The sequence below is a fragment of the Cydia fagiglandana genome, chromosome 15, assembly GCF_963556715.1.
Source record: "Cydia fagiglandana chromosome 15, ilCydFagi1.1, whole genome shotgun sequence".
Classification (NCBI taxonomy): domain Eukaryota; kingdom Metazoa; phylum Arthropoda; class Insecta; order Lepidoptera; family Tortricidae; genus Cydia; species Cydia fagiglandana.
In genome coordinates, this window is record NC_085946.1 from 8,280,798 (window position 1) to 8,304,106 (window position 23,309).

At 36.3% G+C, this 23,309-nt stretch overlaps 1 protein-coding gene across 11 annotated transcripts in view; it reads right to left on the reverse strand.

Annotated features, from left to right (window-relative positions):
* Positions 1–23,309, reverse strand: part of LOC134671299 (apoptosis-stimulating of p53 protein 2-like) — a 408,163-nt gene that overhangs the window by 37,970 nt on the left and 346,884 nt on the right. For all 11 annotated transcript variants that reach the window (XM_063529120.1, XM_063529123.1, XM_063529122.1 and 8 more), the window contains one exon: positions 23,080–23,206. In XM_063529120.1, the coding sequence (XP_063385190.1) occupies positions 23,080–23,206 (127 nt within the window). The remainder of the gene's footprint in view (positions 1–23,079; positions 23,207–23,309) is intronic.

A 23,309-nucleotide genomic window follows, 5' to 3' on the forward strand; every position in this document is an offset into this window, starting at 1 on the left:
TAGCTACCTCGCCTCCCTAACTATTTCGCAGCCAGCCTCTATTACTCGTATTTCTAAGACAGTCTAATTAATACCTTTAAACGAACAATTCTTGTTTATTTATAATATTTCGGGGATCTCGGAAACGGCTCTAACGATATCGATGAAATTTGAAATATTGGGGTTTTCGAGGGCGATAAATCGATCTAGCTAGGTCTTATCTATGGGAAAACGCGCATTTTTGACAATATGAAATCTCTTGAGATCTCATATTATTGCCACTGTGTCAAGGTGCGCAGTGGCGCATAGACCTAATTTCCTTGACCGTAGTTCGCATTTAATATTAAAATAACACTAAAGCATGCAAGTTCCGGGTGAACCACAATAAACCCCACGCTTTATGAACTTGACCTAATATTGATCCTGTGAAGTCGCAAGGTTGTGGCACGACACGCATGTCATAACTATATTTTCTTGAGTTAAATGAACCACGAGTTAGGGTACTTTGCTCTCATATTGGTCAGCTTTGAAATTTCGCCTTTTCTATTAGAAATCAACGGACTCTTTGAAAATAATTGGTCACCGAAGCAATGAAACTGTAAAAAATCATAAAACGACTGCCCTAAGCCGGCCTATAAAGTTTCGAATTTCCTAAACTCAATTTTCTCTTCAAGTCCGCTGTTCCAATACCTCTCAAAATCTCACAAATCTTAAAAATTATCTTTGAAATAGAAAGAAAGCAGAACACATTTTTCTTAATTATCCTCGGCCACAAGTTCTCAGAGTCGGCGACATATTAATCAAAAGTTATGTCATTAGTCCAGTTTTCCACAAGTCTTACAAGCTCTCTCATTCACAGTAATCACTGTGAAGTTTAGGTAAATGTAAGGATATTGGAGAGGACACTGTTCCTGAATTCCTAAAAATCACGTTTAAAAGATTTTCTATCTCATAATTCCTAAAAATTACGTTTAAAATTTTCTACATTACTGGAGAAATATGCAAATATTGGCATAAGAGTACCTATCTTAGTTTTACAATTACAAGCTTGTAAGTTCTTATGAAAAATAAGCCTGCATAATAGTGGGTTGTCGGTAGCTGACAAATAGGTAGGTAATAACACAGCAGCAAAACACGTTATTTAAAACCACCTAAACTTTAAAAAACAACTACAATGTCTGTATGTAAAACTACCTTTGAATACTGAATCTGATGTTATCGTTACGTTACTAAAGAAGATTATATACTTATGAAATTTTGCTGAAAACTCTAATAAAAATTATAATACATAAGAGGACCATACATCCTATAGCTTCAAGTATCGGGCTTGTATCATCGATGTACAAAACAGATACGAAACGAATCGAAAAGTCAATGATAGGTAAAATTATAAGGCATTGAAGAAAGTAATTTCCCGGTATAAGCGCCCAGCTGAGACTCATTTAAAAGCTAGGCGGGATATACACGGACCTTTCAATTACAGTAGACTATAAAGAGCGCTTTATCTGTATGAGGGGCCCCGTTTACACGAGTAAATAGCGACAGTGAAGACACAGCTGAAAACTGCAGTAGTGCAACTTCTGAATAACCTTAAGATGAAGTTTTTGGCGAAAACGTAATTTTTGTGTACAATTTTGGTGGCTGGAGTTTTCTTTCCACAGTTAACTTTAATACTCGAGAAAATTCTAAAAACCCGAAACACAAATTAGTATGCGTTGTTTTATGACGTTCCCATGGCCAAATTCTATCTCAATCATCAGATCAGCTCCATGTCATAACTAACACTCATAATAATATTGCATTGTCCTCCGATTTACAATGTATGCAAAATTTCAGCTCGATCGGTAATCGGGAAGTGGGTCAAATTCGGCTTCCAAAATTTGACCCACATACAGTATACTAACATGGCAAGTTAAACAAAAGCTTGCAAAAAGAAACACAATTCAAAATATAATCTCAAACGAACAATTTTATTCGTACACTTTCTAACGAATGAAGTCATACATGCTGGTAACTTCAAATAAGTACCGTACTTAAGTACCTATGTAACTATATTTAAAGCAATGATAATCTAACCCAAGACAATGGAACTGAAGATATTCGCAAACTTAGATAAGTTTCAATACTGTTTGTCTTTGAATATTGCGTGATCCAGTGATTCCTTTGATATCTCTTTAAAATCATAAGACTGCTCTTTGATCTTATTTTGAGCAACAAGATTGTTTTTCTTATTGAGTTAATTTAATATCTTTGCTATTTGGAAGCGATATTTATTTACGTGTTGCGTGATCCGGGTCGTCATTTCTTTATTGATTTTATTCTCAGAATTATAAATGCAATCAAAAAAATCCAGTACGCGTCTACGGTTAAAAAGTCTGTGTAAACCCTTTATGTAAAGAATATCTAAGTGTGCCATATAAAGGCCATATTAAACGCGAATCTAATAGAAAAAAAACTATGATGTCTTTGAAATAAATTATTTAGAATCTAATTTCATAAATAGGTACAAGTATTTTTATAAAGTTTGAAATTTTTACAACTAGGTAGGTATTCTAATCGTAATTACCAGGCCCTTAATTAATTACACCTACTTACAAATCGCCTATAGTTTATCTGCTGAAGCAACTAAATTAATACCCAAATGTTGTTTGAAAGAGTCTTTTCAACTTAATTCTAACGTTCCTTTACTTTCTTTGTTTAAATTTCTGTTTAATTATTTAAACTGTCCAAGGTACCCTATATATTAAAGAGTTTGCATTGAAAACTCAAATCAACAAATTCGTATAGGTATATTAAATCAATCTAACCGAAGTCACGCTTCAATCTTGTCAGTTTCACACCCGATTATTATTTTTCCATTACCAACGATATCAAAACAGTGACGGAGCAATTCCCTGAAAAAATAGCCCAAAATCAAGGTAGTTGACGGAGCTTTGAAAATACTGAAAGCAATTTTTCGCTCACGCCCACGCTATTCGTTCTAAATGTAATTCAAGAGCCTTTTCAATGCCTTATCAATTTCGGAAACATTTTAGCAGCACATTTCGCAGCATATCGAAGGCCATAGAAAACATTACAGGCCGGCCCCTAGGCACGGAATAATAGAACATTCCACCCAAAGTAGATGTATCGCGATCTCTGAGACCCGACCAAATTGATTTAAGTACGCCGCCTAAAGGTCCTTAGGGAGCGTATTTCACTTTTACTGTGTTATACAGGCCCTATTACAATTCGATAAAGTTTTTCGAAAATAGTTTTCAAATATAGAGCATGCTGGTCTCCAATGACGTCCAGTACGGATATGATAGTCGTTCTTGTCTTCGTGACAGCGTGATAAAACGGTGTCCGTCACTTTCTATCCCACTGTGTTAAAAAGTGACAGTTATTTTATCACGTGGATAAAGATGGATAAAGCCGACCATAATACGCCGGCAGTTCTTTGAATGTAAGTAGATAAAAGTATCAAGTTCAGAATTTAAATTGGCTCACAACATTTATTTTATAACGAAACAACCCAACTTAATTTTATTCGCTTCATCGCTTTATATTGACCAGTGAGTGAACTTCGTTCGAAATATGAAATGTTTTACGGAAATGTTTGAAATATTTTTCGTGCCCTACCACACAATGCGGGGTTCGGCTACCAATTTACTGGCTGTTACGTGCCCCGCTGCGTCCAGTCGAAAGTTACCCATAATAACAACTCTGCGTATTTTACAAGTATCCTTTATTTATTTATTGAGAAAACATTCGATTTTTCAAGGATCAAACATACTTCGATACATGTAGGCAATCGCTTTGTAATCGCCGTCAAGGCATGTAAAAAGAGTTAGGTATAATGATAATGAACAAGTTTTCTTTAATTTAGACAGTTGTTAATATGGCGACGCAATCGTAAATAATAAGTAAACTTTTAAACTGATGAAAACAGCTTGTACAAAGTTTATGCTAATCTATTCAGAAACTAAACTTACTTTGCCGCCATGTATTTTATTCAAAGATCGACCAACAGAAAGGATAAAACAAAACTTCCTATTACGTAAAACGGATCAAAGCTAAAAGGGTTGTTCGACATTGTGTTTCACGTTCCCGACATCTGCTAAGCCAATTGTTACCAAATATGGACAAAAGTAAAACAAATGCCGCTGTCAGCTAAACTGTTGCTGCTGAAAGTAAGCCTTATTAAACTGTCTGAAATAATTGACGTGATTTAAAGAGGTCTGCCGTATCAATTACGGAGTTGAATGCTTGAATTTAATTAGGTACATCTCATAATCCTTAATAACCAGTAAAAATAAAAATGGCTGTACCAGTCAAATGCTTGAATTTAATTACGTTACATAGTATTCATAATCCTTAATAACGAGTAAAATAAAAATACTTGTGTCTATCTGATTTGAGGATTAAAAGGAAGGGAGGAAGATTTGAGGGAATAAAGAAAATCAAATAGGTAAATATAACAATTGATACACGTTAAAAATATAACTTTATCATTAATGATCGAGTAAAAATGACACTTTTTGTTGTTGACGTATTTTGTTGTTACCCTAATTACTCTACCGTAAAGTAGCTTAGACAGACGACTAGTACATTTAATTAATTAGCTTAATTAGTCGAATCGTATCCTTCGGAATCGGATTAGAGTTAAATTATCATAAGGAACTCTTTAACGTTGGTAGATTTTAGTGACAGCCAATTTCATGATAGATGAATTGATAATAAAAAACAAATGAACTTGATATTTTTACCGTTACGTGACACGACACAAGGAATGATATTTCGGTACCAGTCAGTGACACGCCGCAGTCGGGGTGACGCATGTTGATATAGAAAAATCAATACTTTTCAATGCTACTGTGGTATTTCACTAATATTGCCTCGGCTCCTCGCCACGTACACTTTATTACCTAAACATTGAAACAACATGTGCAGCCGATTCCAAAGTGTTCGTAATATACTCCGTTTAATTTTGGAAAATAAACATGAACACCATGTAAGTTAAATTGACTATCAAATTAGGTGACAACTATAGAAGCACGAACTCGTAAAATACGTTAAAACTTGAACGGTCCCTATGGTAATGTCTCAAGTGGGTCTCTATTGTTTCCAATGAAGTTTTAAGTTATAATGTATTGTTAGTCCGCAATTTCGTTAGTCATCATTTGTTTGGTTCAGAAACGCGTAACTTTTCAGGATTGCCATAAAACAATCCTAACCTAACCTATCTACAGGTTAATCTAACGAAAAGTTAACGGTTATTAGTTTTAGGCCTAATTATAATATGACAAACAATACATTAAGTATAACTTGAAACGTTATCGTTATGTCAAACAAAGGGTCCCCGTCTCAAGTTTAGGCGGAGAATTACCCATCATCACTTGGCTATATAGTTTATTGAAATTGAAATAGCTTGCACTGAAGTGACAACGCAAGGCTTCGGTCAGAAGTGATGGGTCCGATCCGACCACAGCGACCTCGCGACAGATTGCTTCTGTAACCGCAGACCTTTAGGGGCACGAGTTAGTGGAGGGCTGTTTTGGACTATTCTAATTATACCGTAGCCTCAATTGCTATTATTACTGTAGGTGTTGATTTTGAACAAAAGGTCAGCTAATGTTGATTATCAATGGGGTGATATTGGTACAAAAAATTGAATAATTTAAATTGACAAATACAATCGTTGAAATGTTTAAAGTATGCCAAAGTGTTTCATTACCCTGAAGACACATAGGTGATTAAGATAAGTAGGTTATTGTAAAAATAATTATAGTTGAAACATTTATTTATACATATACATATAATTCACAAGAACTCCACAATCCGACAAACGTTAGAAAAGTGTGTTGAAAAAAAAACAATTAAAGAGAGTGAAGAAACGTTTAAAAACGAGGTAATGTTTCATGACAGCGTTCCAACAGTTGAAAGTACCATTTGTTTCCGACCCAAGCATCACTCTGTGTCAGTGGGGTTTTTGCGGTCGGTCCCACATTACCCACAAGCTCAGAAAAATGGAGTAAAAGATTAAGTATTTTGAGCATAGTTACTGCCTTTGGCCTCTAGAGAGAACATTAGTAGAGGCACAAACGTGGATATTAGTGGACTGCTCCTACACTGTTAGCTAATCTCGTTACACGTTTTCCCTCATTACGCTGATTGTGAACCCTGTCCGATAGTTTTCCGATTTCTGCAACCCGGCCGTTCTGATCGGGAAATTATACGAGCGAGTACAAACCGTTTATTTTGGGTCACGTATGGGTATTTTTATTGGGTTTAACGTTTATCTGGCCGTAATGCTGAAGTAACATTATGTAATCAAGCTAATTTGTTTGGTTTCCTCACTATACAAATAGGATACTGTTTGAGGTACATTAAAGGTACGTTAACGTATAGGAACAGGCGTCGGCCGTTAATGACTAGATTATGTTTAGAGGTGAGGACACTCACCATATAAACATGAATGAATTTATAGTCGATACAGATCGATCAGCGATACGCGGGTAGAACGGATTTCTTCTGTAAACTGAGGAAGTTTAGAGCAAAAGTCAATCTACGAGGAACTAAATAAAAGTCACGTACCATAGAAACCTCCTAAAGTGCCCTAAGTGTAAGCGGCAATACAAAAATAACGAGCGACGTAATGGTATAGCGAGAAATATGGGAAGTGCCGGCCTTTCATATTGCTAGCTTTGAAGTCATTATATGCCGGCCTTTTAGTAACTTCTTACTTATGTGAAAGAACTTTCATTTAACGCCGTAATAGGTTAGTTGAGCGACCAACTCGACCCGCTAACTATTTAACTAACGCAATTTTGAGAAATAATATTTAAAGCTGCAATTAAAATTAAAATATCTGCAAGCTTACGTCTTACGTCTTTCAATAGCTCTCGCGTAAAGCAAGATAAATGCTTCAAAGGAAAATAATTTACAAAAATACAGCCCTTAATGCTATCACTCGGCCTGATTGCTACTAAAGCCGTATTTTATTGCTATCCTTACGACACTTATCAAGTGAGAGATTGTTCGTTTGGCAAGCTGAACTTGCCTTAAGTAATTGGATATTTACTCTAAAGCGAACATAAAATCGAATCGGATGCTCGACCTTCCCTAAATCGAATAGAATATGCAGATGTTATCCGAACTCGTCGCGAGCTCGACATACCTACTGTTGTGAGAATAATAAACTCAATATTGAATTCTTTCTCCTTGTTTCCAAAGTGGCTAAAATAAATTTACTAAGGGCGAGATTACGTTGCGGTCGGGCGATAAAAAAAAGCACTGGATCCGTTTGTTTAAATGGGAAAAAGGTTTCTATCATTTGGAATCCTATTTACTATCGGTGGCTCAGTTATATGGGATATTGTACAAAAATGTTTATGAATAGGTGCCTATTGTAAATATTAACTAAAGGGCTCTTTGAAAAATAATTTTCGTTTGGTATTAAGTAATTAACAAATTCGATTATGATAATTATTATGAAACCAATCGATGATTTTTTTTTTTTTTATTATGCATGGGTTTACTCATGGCCACAGACTAGCCGAGGCGTAGACGTGGCCTACGATGGAGCGAGCTCGCCCAGAAGGTGCCTGTTCACTCTTGATTTAGTAAGTTACCTTGAAGTTATTGAAATATGAGCTCGAGCTTACTTGTGAAAAACATAATTTTTCTGTCGATTTAAAGGTGTTGCTTTAAAAACATTTTGAAGTTTATGAAGTACCTAGATTCTATTTTAGGTACTTCATATAATTCCGATTGCACCGTCCGCACTCTAACCTTAAGTATCTCATAAAACTAACGTCTACGTGAAGTAATATTTCCTAGCAAGTATGAATACCATATTTTACGAGTTTAATATAGAATCCTAAATATAAGTTTCCGAATAAGGCGCCACCTGCACCGTAAATAGGTCAGATCGGATCAAGACCACGCTATTTCGAGTGCAGTCTACCGATGTCTGACATTGGACTTGCCTGTCCTCAGATTGAACTATATGGACCGGTATGTTATGAAATGTCTTAAGCGACAGATTTTTTAACGACGGTTACGACACTTTAATAATAATAATAAGTTAATAACTGCGTTGCTATAATGAATTTGACACTCTTTGACAGCTTTATTGTGATATTTATGTGTATTTAGATAGTTTAATTTAATTGCTGTTAAATATCAGATATTTTTTCACTTTGTTTTGTTTGTAACAAAATATAGGACAAAATGTTCCGGTCAAAATCGCAGAGAAACGAGAAATATTATTAATTCATCGCGTATAGTAAAATTTTACACTTTACCTTCGATGTTTTGAGGACGGCCATCATGGTCTCGGAGCGATACAATAACGTTTCATAATTAATAATGTAAAAATCGTAAAAGTTTAAACAAATGATGTGTATGTAGTTGAGTTGTGAGTTGAGTGAGTAAATAGTATTAACTCATTACGTTTTGAAGCTGTTTACTATCTTTATATCAATAAATGACCCCTTAGAGAAACGCACAGATAAATGAGACGATTTAAGCCAAGAATCTCAGTAAGCAGTAGCTGCAACAAAATCCCTTATTATAATAACTTTCTGTGCTGATAGAGCAGAATAAAGCGTCTATTCCACCAGAAGTACACCAGTGGCGGGCCGGTAATGGAAGTGTCAACTCGAGTAATATCGATTTAACAGCGATGTAAGCGGGCGTCTAAACTGCAGCATTGTCACGGAATGACCAAGCAAAACGTCTTTACGACGATAGGATTCCCATTCAATAACACAGTAGGATTAGTATAACCAGTATTTTGATTCGAGAATCAGTGGCACTGGCTCTTGACCAGGGGTATAACACTTGACTGACTTTCTCTCACTTGTGTTAGTAGGCTGTATGCTCTCGCAATTTTTCGTGGAAACAATTCGGACATTATGAGAAAAAACAAGAGCGGGGTTACCTCTTTCCGAGCGTATGTCATAAATTTATCAGTTTTGAGTGAGAGGAGAGTTGAGCTTTCGTACGGTCGTCCCTTTCTAAATTTGAATTTAAAAAAAATTGTACCCTGGTTACCAACTTGCCACTAGCCACAATCAATACCTATGGGGCCCGACTCGGATTTTGAAATAGACATCTATTAGATATCTTTTAGACATCACCAAGATACGATAACGATATGTTTAAGATCTAACCTGTCAAATTTGACATTTGCGCAATTCTGGAGATATTCTTGAACGATTTCCACAGGATATGACTTAGAGATCCAATTCCCATCTAATAGATATCTTACTCTATTATCTAACATAAAAGTGACATTGGTTGCCCGAATTGCGCTGCAAAAGAGAACTAGTTAATTAGTCATATGCCTTATGGGAATATAGTTCAGAGCCGGAAACCGCTACCAACTTTTAGTATGTTGTTGGGCATGGCATTGGGTCTCCAAAACTGCCGGGAGACGGCGGCGCCGGCCATCAACTTCAGCGGAATGACGTCATCAAAATGACTCCCGTTTCGTTGCGAATATTGCATATTGTACCCAAACTATGCATGGCACATAATTGTGTGGGGTATTGAATGAAAGCCAGTTAAATATGCTATATTTCATTTATACAGTGTGTATCAAAATATTCAGCCGTTTAAGAGCCATTTGCAAAAGAATCAAAATGATGTAAAAAAATATTCAATTATTTGGGTTTTACAACCAAACCAAAAGTCGGACGTTAAAGCAATGTACTACAAAATTAAAGACGACGTCTGACGCCATACGTTGATACCAATCAAGTTAAAATTGGGCCAAATATGTGGAAATTATGCAACAAAATGTAGATATTTGCCCATACAAATGCATTAAAGTTAAAAAAATCCAAATTGGTCATTTTCAGGATAATCCGCGTAAGCTTCTAGTATGTTATTAGCAATATGACCTGGGTCCTAAAACTGCCGGGAGACCATCTTTATTGTCCCCCAGTCACGAATAATGACGTCATACAAATAATCACTGCCTAATTTCGTAAAATGTAAATTATAGCTATACTATGAGTCTCACATACACATGTGTTACATGTAATGAAAGGTTATTAAATGTATTATGATTCACCTAAACATTGTTTGTAAAAAAAATGTACGGTTTAAGAGCTAGAAACAAAGAAATACCACTTTTTATGGAAAAAGTAGATGTATATCAATTTTATAGCTAAACTAAAATCGTCAATAAAATGTTGCGTATAATATTTAAAAAACCAGTTATTCAACTATATATCACAATTTAAATTTTATATTTCTGACAAAAACTGTGGAAGTTCTGGAAAAAAAACTAAAGCGCCCCAACAATTCAACCTTAATGCGCTCATATTGTGCAAAGAATAGTTCTAATCATCGAGTATTAAATGAATGAACAGTACATAAAATACATGAAAACGACATTTTCGAATGGAACCATAATTAAAAAAATAATAATTTACTTGATAAGTAAGCCAAATACTGTTTCTTTAAGTACCTAATCTCCTCCTTTCAAAGTCGGTTAAAATGTGGCTTTTGTGACCTGGGCTACAAAGACAAATAAATTGACACCTCATTTATCAAAATCAGTTCAGTTGTTTCATGTAAAAAATACATAATTACATACGTAGATAGCAGTTCCTGCTGTAGTCGCGGTAAATATTAATATCAAATAGACTCTTATTGTCATGGCCTAACGCTACATTATTAGAGAAATGTAAAGTTACATGCCAGTAAGTAGGTACATGCCTAATACAAAATGCCTTATCTCGGTAATGCCATATCAGTTCACTTAATGCGATACATAATTATATATTTAAGCCTCGATTAGCCTTATACATACATACATACATCACTGGCTCAGTGACCCAAAGAGGATCTTGACCTCTGACACTAAAGAGCGTCACTCTGCCCTATTCTGCGCCACTTCGCGCCAGTTGGGTATTCTTATAAAAGTGGAATCTTGAGTGGTGCAAGGGTTTCAAGGCTGAGCTGAGAAGGCTGGCAGAATTTTCACTCTGATCCTCCGAAATACAGGTCACCCCTCTGGTCTGCTAACATCTACGGCCTGAGGGTTTCAACGTTAGATGCCAAGCCACGCCAGGCCATAATAGTAAAGGTCTAATTATTGAATTTTAATTTTTTGTCCGACTACGGCAGAATTTGCTATCTATGCGTGCATGTGTAGGTACCGTTTGCATAAAAGTACTGAACTGATTTTGATAAATTAGGTGTCAATTTATGTGTCTTTGTAGCCCAGGTCACAAAAGCTATATTTTAACCGACTTTGAAAGGAGGAGATTAGGTACTTAAAGAAACAGTATTTTGCTTACTTATCTAGTAAATTATTATTTTTTTAATTATGGTTCCATTCGAAAATGTCGTTTTCATGTATTTTATGTAATGTTCATCCATTTAATACTCGATAATTAGAACTATTCTTTGCATAATATGAGCGCATTAAGGTAGAATTGTTGGGGCGCTTTAGTTTTTTTTCCAGAACTTCCACAGTTTTTGTCGGAAATGTAAAATTTAAATTGTGATATATAGTTGAATAACTGGTTTTTCAAATATTATACGCAAATTTTTTATGACGATTTTAGTTTAGCTATAAAATTGATACATATCTACTTTTTCCATAAAAAGTGTTATTTCGTTGTTTCTAGCTCTGAAACCGTACATGTTTTTTACAAATAATGTTTAGGTGAATCATAATACATTTAATAACCTTTCATTACATGTAACACATGTGTATGTGAGACTCGTGGTATAGCTATAATTTACATTTTGCGAATTTCGGCAGTGATTATTTATATGACGTCATTATTTGTAACTGAGGAACAACAGAGATGGTCTCCCGGCAGTTTTAGGATCCAGGTTATATTGCTAATAACATACTAGGAGCTTATGCGGATTATCCTGAAAATGACCAATTTGGATTTTTTTAACTTTTATGCATTTGTATGGGCAAATATCTACATTTTGATGCATAATTTCCACATATTTGGTCCAATTTTGATTTTATTGATATCAGTGTATGGCTTGAGACGTCATCTTTAATGTTGTAGTACTTTGTTTTATCGTCCGACTTTTGGTTTGGTTGTAAAACCCAAATAATCGAATATTTTTTTACGTAATTTTTATTTATTTGTAAATTTCTCTTAAACAGTTGCATATTTTGGTACACTTTGTATAAATAAAATAAAGTTTATTTAATTGGCTTTCATTTAATACCCCACACGTGTATGTGCTATGCATAGTTTGGGTGCAGTATGCAATATTCGCAACGAAGCGGGAGTCATTTTGATGACGTCATTCCGCTGAAGTAGATGGCCGGCGCCGCCGTCTCCCGGCAGTTTTGGAGACCTAATGCCATGCCCAACAACATACTAAAAGTTGGTAGCGGTTTCCGGCTCTGAACTATCTCTGCGACCGTTTCCCATAAGGCATGGCACTAAATATCTAAAATATAACGTATCTAGAACGGATCTTGTACGTGTCGTCTCTTGTGAATATCTTGAAGTTCGAATACGGCAGTTGATTGATTGATTTTTTTTTACCGGGATCATAACAAAACACTTCGTATTTAAGTTACATTATTTAAGTAAATTTCAAGACGCACACTCACGTTTTTCGTATCTATAAGAACAGCGGTTACAGCGTCATCACAGACGGAATGGATCTAGTGCGTGTCGTCTCTTGTGAATATCTTGAAGTTCGAATACGGCAGATGGTTCTTTGACTGTTGTATTTTTTGACCTTAAGTATAGAGTTCAAACACTAGTTTTTTTTTTACTGCAACGATACGTTCTCTATTTAATACTGTTCGCTTCGGATTGAACTTTCAACGTCGTCTTATTTCCTCTTAAATCGATAGTTGAGTGAGTTGAGAGTAATTGAAAAAGGAATATGTCACATCGCTTACAGTTCATATATACATAATATTTAATGTACATAGTTTAGTCGCTAAAAATGGCGTTAAGTATCGATACATTGTAGCATTTACCTTGGAATTACCTCCTTCCTTTTTCTGTTCCTTTATTCCAATTCCTGCATTTAGCTTTCCAAGTCCGATCATTCTGATTTGCTTATTATGGCTCTGATCAAAATACTCCTTGTACTATATCTGAAATTCACAGACGTGCTTACTTCGGGCTATTATTTTTATAACTTTCCATATGCCCTAAGCCACCTCAATACATACCTTTAGGTTTTTCCAATTATTTTATGTAATTTGAGGTGAATTTTATTAATATTATCGCTGTGTTTTCCGGGATCCTTTCATTGTTTACATTTTGTAAGATGATTGACGTAACCCGTCAATCACCCTTCAACTGTTCGGATCTCACCACTAAAAAGACTAGTATGTATACTTTCGGCAAAGGTTATTCAAAATTTTGGTAAAATCATAACTGGTACTCGACTATTTTTAAATTTGAAATCTTGTAAATCTGATTCTTTAGATGTTCCAAAGAATCAGGTATAAAAGCGGTACAACCGTCATTCTGATTTGAGTTTATCGCCAGCTCTCATCTGAGCATTTTCTAAATTAAGGGTCCGTGCGGGGCCAAGTGAGGCCCCGCACCTTCAAGAAACCCTCCTCTTCCTGGCGTAACTTACTATATAAATACTTTACTTTCACTATAAATTATAAACGCAAATCTACTATACAAGCCTCTGATTTGGTGACCCTCGCTGAACGCCTGTGCGCACCCACCTTCACGTCGCGCGCCCGTTCGTGCCCTCCTCGTGGCTGCGCGCCTGTGCGCGCCCTTCTTGATTCCGCGCGCCTGTGCGCGCCCTCCTTCACGCCGCGCGCCTGTGCGCGCCCTCCTTGACGCCGCGCGCCTGTTCGCGCCCTCTTCGACGCCGCGCGCCTGTGCGCGCCCTCCTTGACGCCGCGCGCCTGTGCGCGCCCTCCTTGACGCCGCGCGCCTGATCGCGCCCTCCTTGACGCCGCGCGCCTGTGCGTGGGAACGCGTTTCCCAGGCGCCGCACCCCGGGGCACCGTGCTACCTACCACGCTACTACAATTTCCCGGTGTTGTTGGACAATTTAAGTTCCCAGCCGTGCCATATTGACCCACCACTTATACCTGGAAAAATAAACGTTACCTACCCCTGAGTCTTTACTTTTCATTTCTTCACCCTTCATCCTTCCAGCTGCTCAGTTGCGTGCTCTACCAATTCATTGGCAGAGCACGTAACGCGACAACATATATAACTGTGGAGCGTAAGCTTTTTGTAATATTTTGTAAACCATATTCCACTAACCTAGCCGCCTGATCGCCTAATTTTTTATTCTGCATTAATAGTTTCAAACTACCATTACCTACTCAAAATACTAAAAACGGAAATAACAGTCAATATTTTTGGCAAAGTCAGTCTTTGCAAAGCTAAACATATTGCAAATTTTCACCAGATTATGTCAGTTTATCAGGCAGTCCTACTGGCAGTTGAGAGCTGACTACGTAAATAGCCTAATTCTACATTAATTCTCTCCTTGGCGAGATTTTCCTGCGGCACTAAAACTCCAGAGTTTTTAGCGGACACACAAAATGCAAAAAAGCGTACGTTGGTTTTCGTTGGGACTGTTGGTATTTACGATTTTTTGTTACGCGTCAACAGTCCGCGTAATAAAATGTTTACGTAGTTTTTGTTATTCGATTTTAACACAAGTTTTCATTCTTGCACTGGAAATCCAACATACAAAATACAGTTTATTAATATTTCGTAAAGAGGTTTTATGACGTGTTTGTTGAAAGTTATATACATTTTTAAATACCTACCCATTTATTATGTGAATGGAGTTAAATGAAACTAACTTCATAATCTAGAATAAATTAGTTTTACCTCATTTTTAGTAGGCTGTTATTTAAATTTTAAGAGATATGTTGTTGCCTATAAATTAGTTAATATTAATTAAATTAATATAATTATATAGGTTTGCGTACAACGAGAGTCCCTATGGCCTAAATACCGCGAACCAATAATTTCGTTCGTTTGTCTTATTGTCTCTCTATCACTCGAATATGCAGTGATAGAGAGGCAGATAACGAAATTTCGATTTTCGCAGTATGCCAACAGGAATTTCCACTAAACTAACAGATGCGAGAAGCATCTAGACTACGTCAGGCATTAATTGGAAGCTAATCATCAGTATTCCGGCTCAGTGGCTGATATGCCAACTGCCAATGGGATTGCGAGATTAGGATATAATTTAATATTAATCTAACCATAATCATTACTTAGATAGATAACTAATTATTATAATAATCAGATCTAGAACTGATGAGATAAATATTTACCGTTGGAAATACTATGCGTACAATGTAGACGTCTGAATGCTCGTCACTGTCCCAGTACTGTCACTTGGTTGTAACCAAAACATATTTAGGGGCAATACTAAATGAGAGTGACCTCTTTGTATAAAACGCTTAATTAGATATGTTTACTCAATTTCCCGGTAGATGTCACTTTTTATTTGTAAAACTAGCGAACGGTAGTCTATCGTGGAATTTATACGATATTTTACTTAAGCCCTATTTAGACGATGCGAAAACTCGCAAGCGAGTTTCATTACATTGCAGTTTTTGATCGGTCGGTTGAATTGGACGTGATCAACAGTCCACAATGTAACTAAAATCGCATGCGAGACCGCGTGCCGTCTAAATCAGCCCTTATTTTTGTATATTGAGTGAAATGTGTGGAGCCAATTAAACATAAGTACTACTGCTTATATTTCAACGAGGCGTTTGATATAAGCTTTCTCTTCGAAACCAAAGTCCAAGATTGTACATTAGTCATTTTTCTGACACAGGTTGCATTTTTTTAAATTCCATCATCATTAATTATGTTTGTATTTGCAAAACGGAACGATTGAGTGTTTGATGTGTCTACGTCATAAAATCAGGGCTATAACCGCGAAAATCGAAGTCAGCAAATTGCGGGCATCTTTCTTTGTCACTCTAATTACGCCTTCTTTGGAGTGAAAGAGAAAGGGGAGCCATTTGCGAATTTCTGTTTTCGCGGTAGGCGCCCAGGACCTTAATCAATCTTGTTACAATATGGGGCATTATCTATGAAAAAGGACCTTATTGTCGATGGCGCTTACGCCGCACAACGTCGCGCGGCATTGAAATTATATCGGAGCATCGCTAATAATGGCGTAAGCGCCATCGACAATAAGGTCCCTTTTCATAGATAACGTCACATATTGTTTTGTCATACCGATACGTGATACATTTTAAGACCATAAATGATTGGATGGGGTGCCGACGTTCATGTCGGCCTTTATTTTTATCTCCGTACGATACCAGCGCCATTATGGATACGCCTAAGGGCCCATATGGATGTCGCAGTCGCAATTTTAAACGATACTAATAGAAGGAGGGTGTATCGTACAAGTAGTTAATAAATCTGTGCCCTAGAGGAATGATATTGTAATATTATTTTTGAAACTATTAGCTATTAAAAAAAAATGTTTTAATAGATTGTCACTTAGTTAAACTCTATTTTAACTAACAGGCATGTTAAATTTGTTGTAAGTAGATAAACGGATTTTGACTAATATAAAAAAAAAACTATATACCCATGACTTATACCTAAAGGGAATTTCTTCTTACTAAATATTTTGTTTTATGGATTTTGGAAATATAATTTCCATGGAAAAACTGGTACTGATATCGCTGGAAAGACAGTGTGACGGCGGATCTAGACTATAACCGCGAAAATAGAAGTTCGCAATTTGCAGGCATTTTTCTCTGTCACTCTAATTACGCCATTCATTGGAGTGAAGGAGAAAGATCCCCGCAATTTGCGAATTTCGGTTTTCGCGGTAGCCGCTCTGCTTCAGCTTCGCGTCAGTAACTGGCAGGAAGTTGCGCAGGATCGGAACAGGTGGCACGCTCTCGTTTCGGAGGCCAAGATTCTCTGAGGACCGCTGAGCCAAAATTGTTAAGTTTTTTGATGCAAAAATCATTTTTATTGAAACATTAAATACGTCGCCTCACGTAAGTGGCTCAATGTCAGCGCGGTTCGATTTCCCACGCGTCTTTTACAGTCGTGTAGGAATGAACATGTGGTTGGGTTGTTTGTTAAATAATAAATGGGAGCTATTGATTTGCCGCTATCGCCACGGCAACGCTGATACACACTAAATAACATTTTACTTGTCAACAATACTTGTGTCATCGGTTGACAAGTAAAAGTCACTAACTAGCACCATTGAAATCATTGGACAATAAACCGTGTTACAAGTGTAATAAAGTGCATTGTTACTTTAATTTTTTGATATAGTTCGTTTTTAGGGTTCCGTACCCAAAGGGTAAAACGGGACCCTATTACTAAGACTTCGCTGTCCGTCCGTCCGTCCGTCTGTCACCAGGCTGTGTCTCACGAACCGTGATAGCTAGACAGTTGAAGTTTTCACAGATGATGTATTTCTGCTGCCGCTATAAAAACAAATACTAAAAACAGAATAAAATAAAGATTTAAGTGGGGCTCCCATACAACAAACGTGATTTTTGACCGAAGTTAAGCAACGTCGGGCGGGGTCAGTACTTGGATGGGTGACCATTTTTATAGATAATGGTACGGAGCCCTTCGTGTGCGAGTCCGACTCGCACTTGCCCGGTTTTTATTCTTGTCAACAATACTTATGTCGTCGGGTGACAAGTACAAGTCACTAACTAACACCATTTAAATCATTGGACAATAAACCGTGTTACAAGTGTAATAAAGTGCATTGTTACTTTAATTTTTTGATAGTATTTAGTGACTTTTGCTTGTCACCGGACGATGTTGTGTTTCTATTGATATGTCGGCGGCCGATAGTAAGATCAGGCGGATCGTAATGTTCCTGTGTAATGTTTTAACGACTGTCACATTAATCCAATATATAGGTAGCAGTGTTGGCCGAAAGTTAATGCAAATTGAAAATGCTGGCCATTAACCATTATAAATTGAATCGTAAACTGTAATCGTCCGTTACGGTTTAAGGTTCAATTTATAGTGGTTAATGGCCAATATTTTCAATTCGCATTAACTTTCGGCCAACACTGATAGGTAGGATAGGTTTGTTAGGTAGCTTCAGGCTCCGTCGACTCAGGGAACGAGTCAAAGATTTTCACGTTTCACGATATGCCTAGGAATTTCACGATATGCCTGATTTTACGATCGGCCGCCGACAGATATAGAAAAGTGCTACTTGTTCTGAAACATCTGACAAACTAAAAATAAGTTACTATTTGAAGAATAATAAATTAATAATGACACATTCGACGACATTTAAATGTTAAACGCCAATACTGACGGAATCCTGTCCCATTATGGTAATACAAACGAATTAATATCATTAAAGCTTAACCTAATGTAGCACGTCGAGTCAGCGCTTCCGCGGGCGTTATAATAAGAGGATTAAACCGAACATAGGAATCATTTTAGCACAGCGGCAGAGATTATACCTACTAAATGCACGCGAAATAAAGGTTTCCGACGCCTGAAATTACATCTCCAGGGGCGCTGCACCTCTGGGATACACGAAGTTTTGTATCTCTTTTTACAATACACGCTGCAGGCGGAAACTAAAAAACGGTGATATTTTTCCTTGCGATTGTAGTCGGATGATATGGTTGCTCGAAACTGTAATTTTTTTTTATTTATATTTTTGTACGTTTTCATCTGGGATTAGAAAACAAACCTCCAATACAAATTCTATTTAGATTAATATAAAGATTTATATCTGTGAAGGTACAGTGCATAAAAGTTATAGAAAAACACAAATAAATATATATTATATACTCATGTACAAATTTTTACTGGATTACAGCACCTAAAATAGGTACTTAATTTCAAAATTAGTATGAATTAGTACATGAACGTATTATAACCAGTCAAACATGGAGCGTTTGACTAAAATTAAAAAAATAAAACGAACATAATAATATTATTTAGAGAGTGAATTTCAAGAGATTTCTCTAACTATCAGACAAAAACTAACGAGGTAACTCGTTATTTTTGTGTAAGAACGTCGTTATTATTTTTCTAAGTGGACTTCTCCTAGTTGAGGCATGTGTTCATACAGTATACTATTATTATACTTTTCCTCTTTTTTCTATACTCATACCTAGATTAGATTAGACCAAAATAAATGATTACGTCTAGCGCGCCTAAGATGGTCGAGCTTTCATAGTTTGTCATCGTAGTCGTCACTTTTTAACAAGTTGGTAATTCTTGGAGGATATAACAAATGGAGACACCTTGTGTGTAATTTCCTGGACACATCTGTCGATTTTTGCGGGGGAGGGGCACGTCAAACGTATACGTAACGTAAAAATAGGCATGTCAGATAAATGTCAGTTCATACAATGTGTATGATGATTGGCCGCCTATTTTCGACAGAGGGGAACGCCTGTTAATGGCTGTTTGGTTATATGCTCTAAGAGGTAGTTAGTTAAGTGCAAGAGTAACGCATGACATGATAAACGATAAAAGTGCAACCATTACATGCTGATAGGCTTCATAGAACGAAAGCTTACCTAAATAATTAATGGAGAAAAGCGTTCAGAATAACAAAAGTCGAGGAAAAGCTTGTTAATTCTACTTATAGTAATCATAAGTGGCGTAACTGATCAATCATAAGTAATGTGGTAATCCCTCGGCCGTTTCGTGGGTTACGACAAAATAATGAGTACTTAAGAGTTTTATGTGCTCATGACAATATTGTTACTTTGTTTATTTGGATATATCTTAAGTAACTATAATGGGCTGTGATTATCTGATTATGTTTTAAGTCAGATTCTATTTCAATTGAATATACATATTATTCTTATTATAGTATGTATCTTAAGGTATTTAAAAAAAGTAAAAAATTGTACATTTTCGGGTAGTTATAACATTTATTGGTTAACCGACTAAATACAAAACTGCCTGGATCAGTCACTGATCAACCTGACTTTAACCTACATTATTTGATCATGTAATGTTTTCATCTACCCTCGACTGGCTTAAGGAGCTATTTGAGGGTAGATTTTGTTGACTTTTATTTAAATACCTAAAGATACAGAGTATGGTAACTGGAATTGTTCAATTATGACTGAGCCTTTTAAAGCGGACTACGTTATGCAAATTAACAACATGTTGGGCCGCAAAAACAACATAACTTTTCGTCAGGAAAACGGTTGAAAAATGTTATGTTATAGACTTTTTAATTATCCATTAGGGCTCATTTAGACGATGCGCGAGTGCATGCGAGTTTCATTACATTGCGGTTTTTGATCGGTCGGTTGAATTTGACGTAACCAACAGTCCGCAATGTAACTAAAATCGCATACGAATTCGCGCGCCGTCTATTTTTGCGTTAGAGGGAGCAAGTGATATTGCTATCTTATTCTACCGCATGGCTGCGTCCCTCGTTGGCGTTTGCGTTGGCCCAACGTGAAGAGGAGCCTTAAATCAGCCCTTAACATTATATTCATGTGTGTCCAAAAATAGTACACTTGAGACCAGTAATTCACCTCGCCAAAGCACCATGTATCATAAGTTCATAACGTTTACTCAACAGCAAAATGACAATTATTGGGCCCTCCTGACCAAACAACGCTAACCACTTTTCCCCCGTAAACACTTTTATATTGCATTATAAATGTTAAAAAGGTTTTCAAAACGTGAACGGTGAAAGCGACAGGCAAAATTGAACGTAAACAATAAAATTTGCCGTCTTTCGTAAATACGACACTAATTTTAAGGAGAATTTGATTGGCACCTGTAGGAAGCACATGATTGGTGCGACAGTATCTCGCCGCGAGATAGATTACCCGTCTTTTTCTAACTATATTAATTAAAAAGGGACGGGTAGTTTATCTCGCCGCGATATACTGTCGCGCCAATCATGTGCTAGCCCGGCTGGCTTATACTTACTCGTAGTTACCTTCGACCTATTTGTAAAACCAAATAATTATAGTTTAATTTCGTTTATTTTAGTTTGTAGTGAAAAAACACTGGTAAAAAAAAAAACTTTTAATTACTTATTAAAGTTTAAAAATGTCGCTCCAGCAGGGCTGGGACATGATGAACGCGACAGTATGTCGCCCGCTGGATCGACTTCCCTTCTTTTTTCTAACTGTGTTAATAAAGGTGGGACGGGTAGTCTTATCTCTACAGATTAATAAAATGTATAAAATGTAGCAGGGCGTTTTTAGAATTAGAGTCCGTCACGTAATGGAATTCCACACACCAAAAAAAAAATTTTTTTGACTAAAAATGGGTTGAATTAAATCTACTATTTATATATTTTATGAAAATGTTACTTTCTTTCTATATAAATTATTTATATTCCTAATAAATCACTTTAAACTGAATGACAGCGAATGTGACGATCCATTACGTTACAAGTTTTAGGCAGGTTTTAAGTGAAGATCGGAGTGTTTTAAGTGAACCAGTTTTTATTTATTGAAATACAAAACAATATTAATTTTCTAAAAACGAATAACAACTGCAATACTAAGTATTACAATAAAGTTATTTAAAGAAGTCTTTCCAATACGTCACATTTTTCGTTTTAATTGTTGCTTTGCAATCATTTTGTTATAAAAAACGTAAGGTAAAGGTATTATAAAAAGATATTTTTAATAATTATCATATATTATTCTTGCAAATGAGATCGAAATCAGTATCAATTATCCTAAAAAATTATATAAATTCTAATAAAATCAATCACAGCCACAGTAGGACAAAGTGACGTTATGGACCATAATATCGCGTTTAGGAACTACATGAAGGGTTTACATGTGCGGAAAATAGCTACTTAATTTAATACCTACTTAATGTTGTACTAAATTAAATAATTTAGTAATTAATACCTATTATTATAGTTTAACTTAACAGATTTTGAAAATTCCTGCAGTAATTATGCTTTCGACTGCAGCAGTATTGCAGCACGATAATACTGCCGACTGCATTACTGCTACAAAATCAAAATAGATGTTGCTGCCCAGTTTTTTGACATTTACAGTTAGCAGTATTGTCGTACTGCAATACTGCTGCAGTCTAAAGCATAACCTGCGCCTGCCAGCGTTTCTTAGGTCGAGCCGCCACTGGTGCTAAGTAATTACTAGTAGGTCGAGTAGTTAGAAGAATATAGCTAGAATAAAATTATTTGTGTGTTTTTAATATCACTCTACCTACTATATTTTGGCAACTTAAACTGACGGCATGTAAACCGTGCATTTTCATTCCATACGTCACGTTTTTTTGTTCCACTAATACATCACGTAACGTTTTGGATGTGACGTAGGCATGCCGGTTGGTTAATAAAGCGAAATAGCGGTCTGATCGTTTGAATTTTCTTAATTATAATTATTTGATATCATACAACACATAGTAATCTAACGTAATTCATAAATATTTAGTCAATAATTGACTCCTTATCTTCAGTTTAATTCAGTTCGTTGTGGAAAACAAATTTCTGCACATCGTGACGCACAACCTACACTAGCTTTTTTCGAGCCCAATTGCCTTGTAAAACCTAAACACCGGGTAATTATAGGAACATAATGTTACGATCATGTAAAAATCCGTATGATATTAGTAGATTTTTGCTACTAAGTTGGTAAAAACTCCGTGACGTTGGTGGAAATTTCCACTACGTCGATATTGAAGGACAACAATAAATTAAACTTTAATGCATATTTTTACTTTAGGTGCTAAAAAATAAGGTTTTTAATAGATTTTGGCTGGTACGATCTTATCACACAACAACCAGGTTCGGGCCTAGAAGGAGGCAGATATATAATATTTGGATCCAAAGTATGCAAAGTGTGCATGGGACACTCAAAAATCATCTCCCTTTCTTCAGTTTTTGTACATTTTCTTTACTTTAAAGTACCATTTAATCAGTTTTTTTACCATAAATACTGAGATAATAAATCACTTTACAATTTTTGTATACATGTAGTACACTTTAAAACAGTATTTGACGGTAAAAAAGTATACCAAAGTCGTAGGACAGTGATATTTTACCCAAATATTTTTTTCCGAAAACGCCCAGCATCGTAACCACAGCCACTTCAGCGCCCGCGCTTCTAGTAATTACAGACAGAAGCTAGACAGTGGAAAGTAAACTTTATAATCTACTCACTAAGAGCGATATTCGCCTGCTTGTTCCTGTCCAGCTGGCCGCGTAGCGCTCGTAACCGCCTCAACTTCAGCTCCTGCGCCTCTACGCGTTCACGTAGACGCCGTAGTCGCTCGCCTTCGACCGCCACCTAAAAACAAAAGGGTTAATGATTAAAAAAACCGGACAAGTGCGAGTCCGACTCGCTCACCGAGGGTTCCATACTTTTAAGTATTTGTTGTTATAGCGGCAAC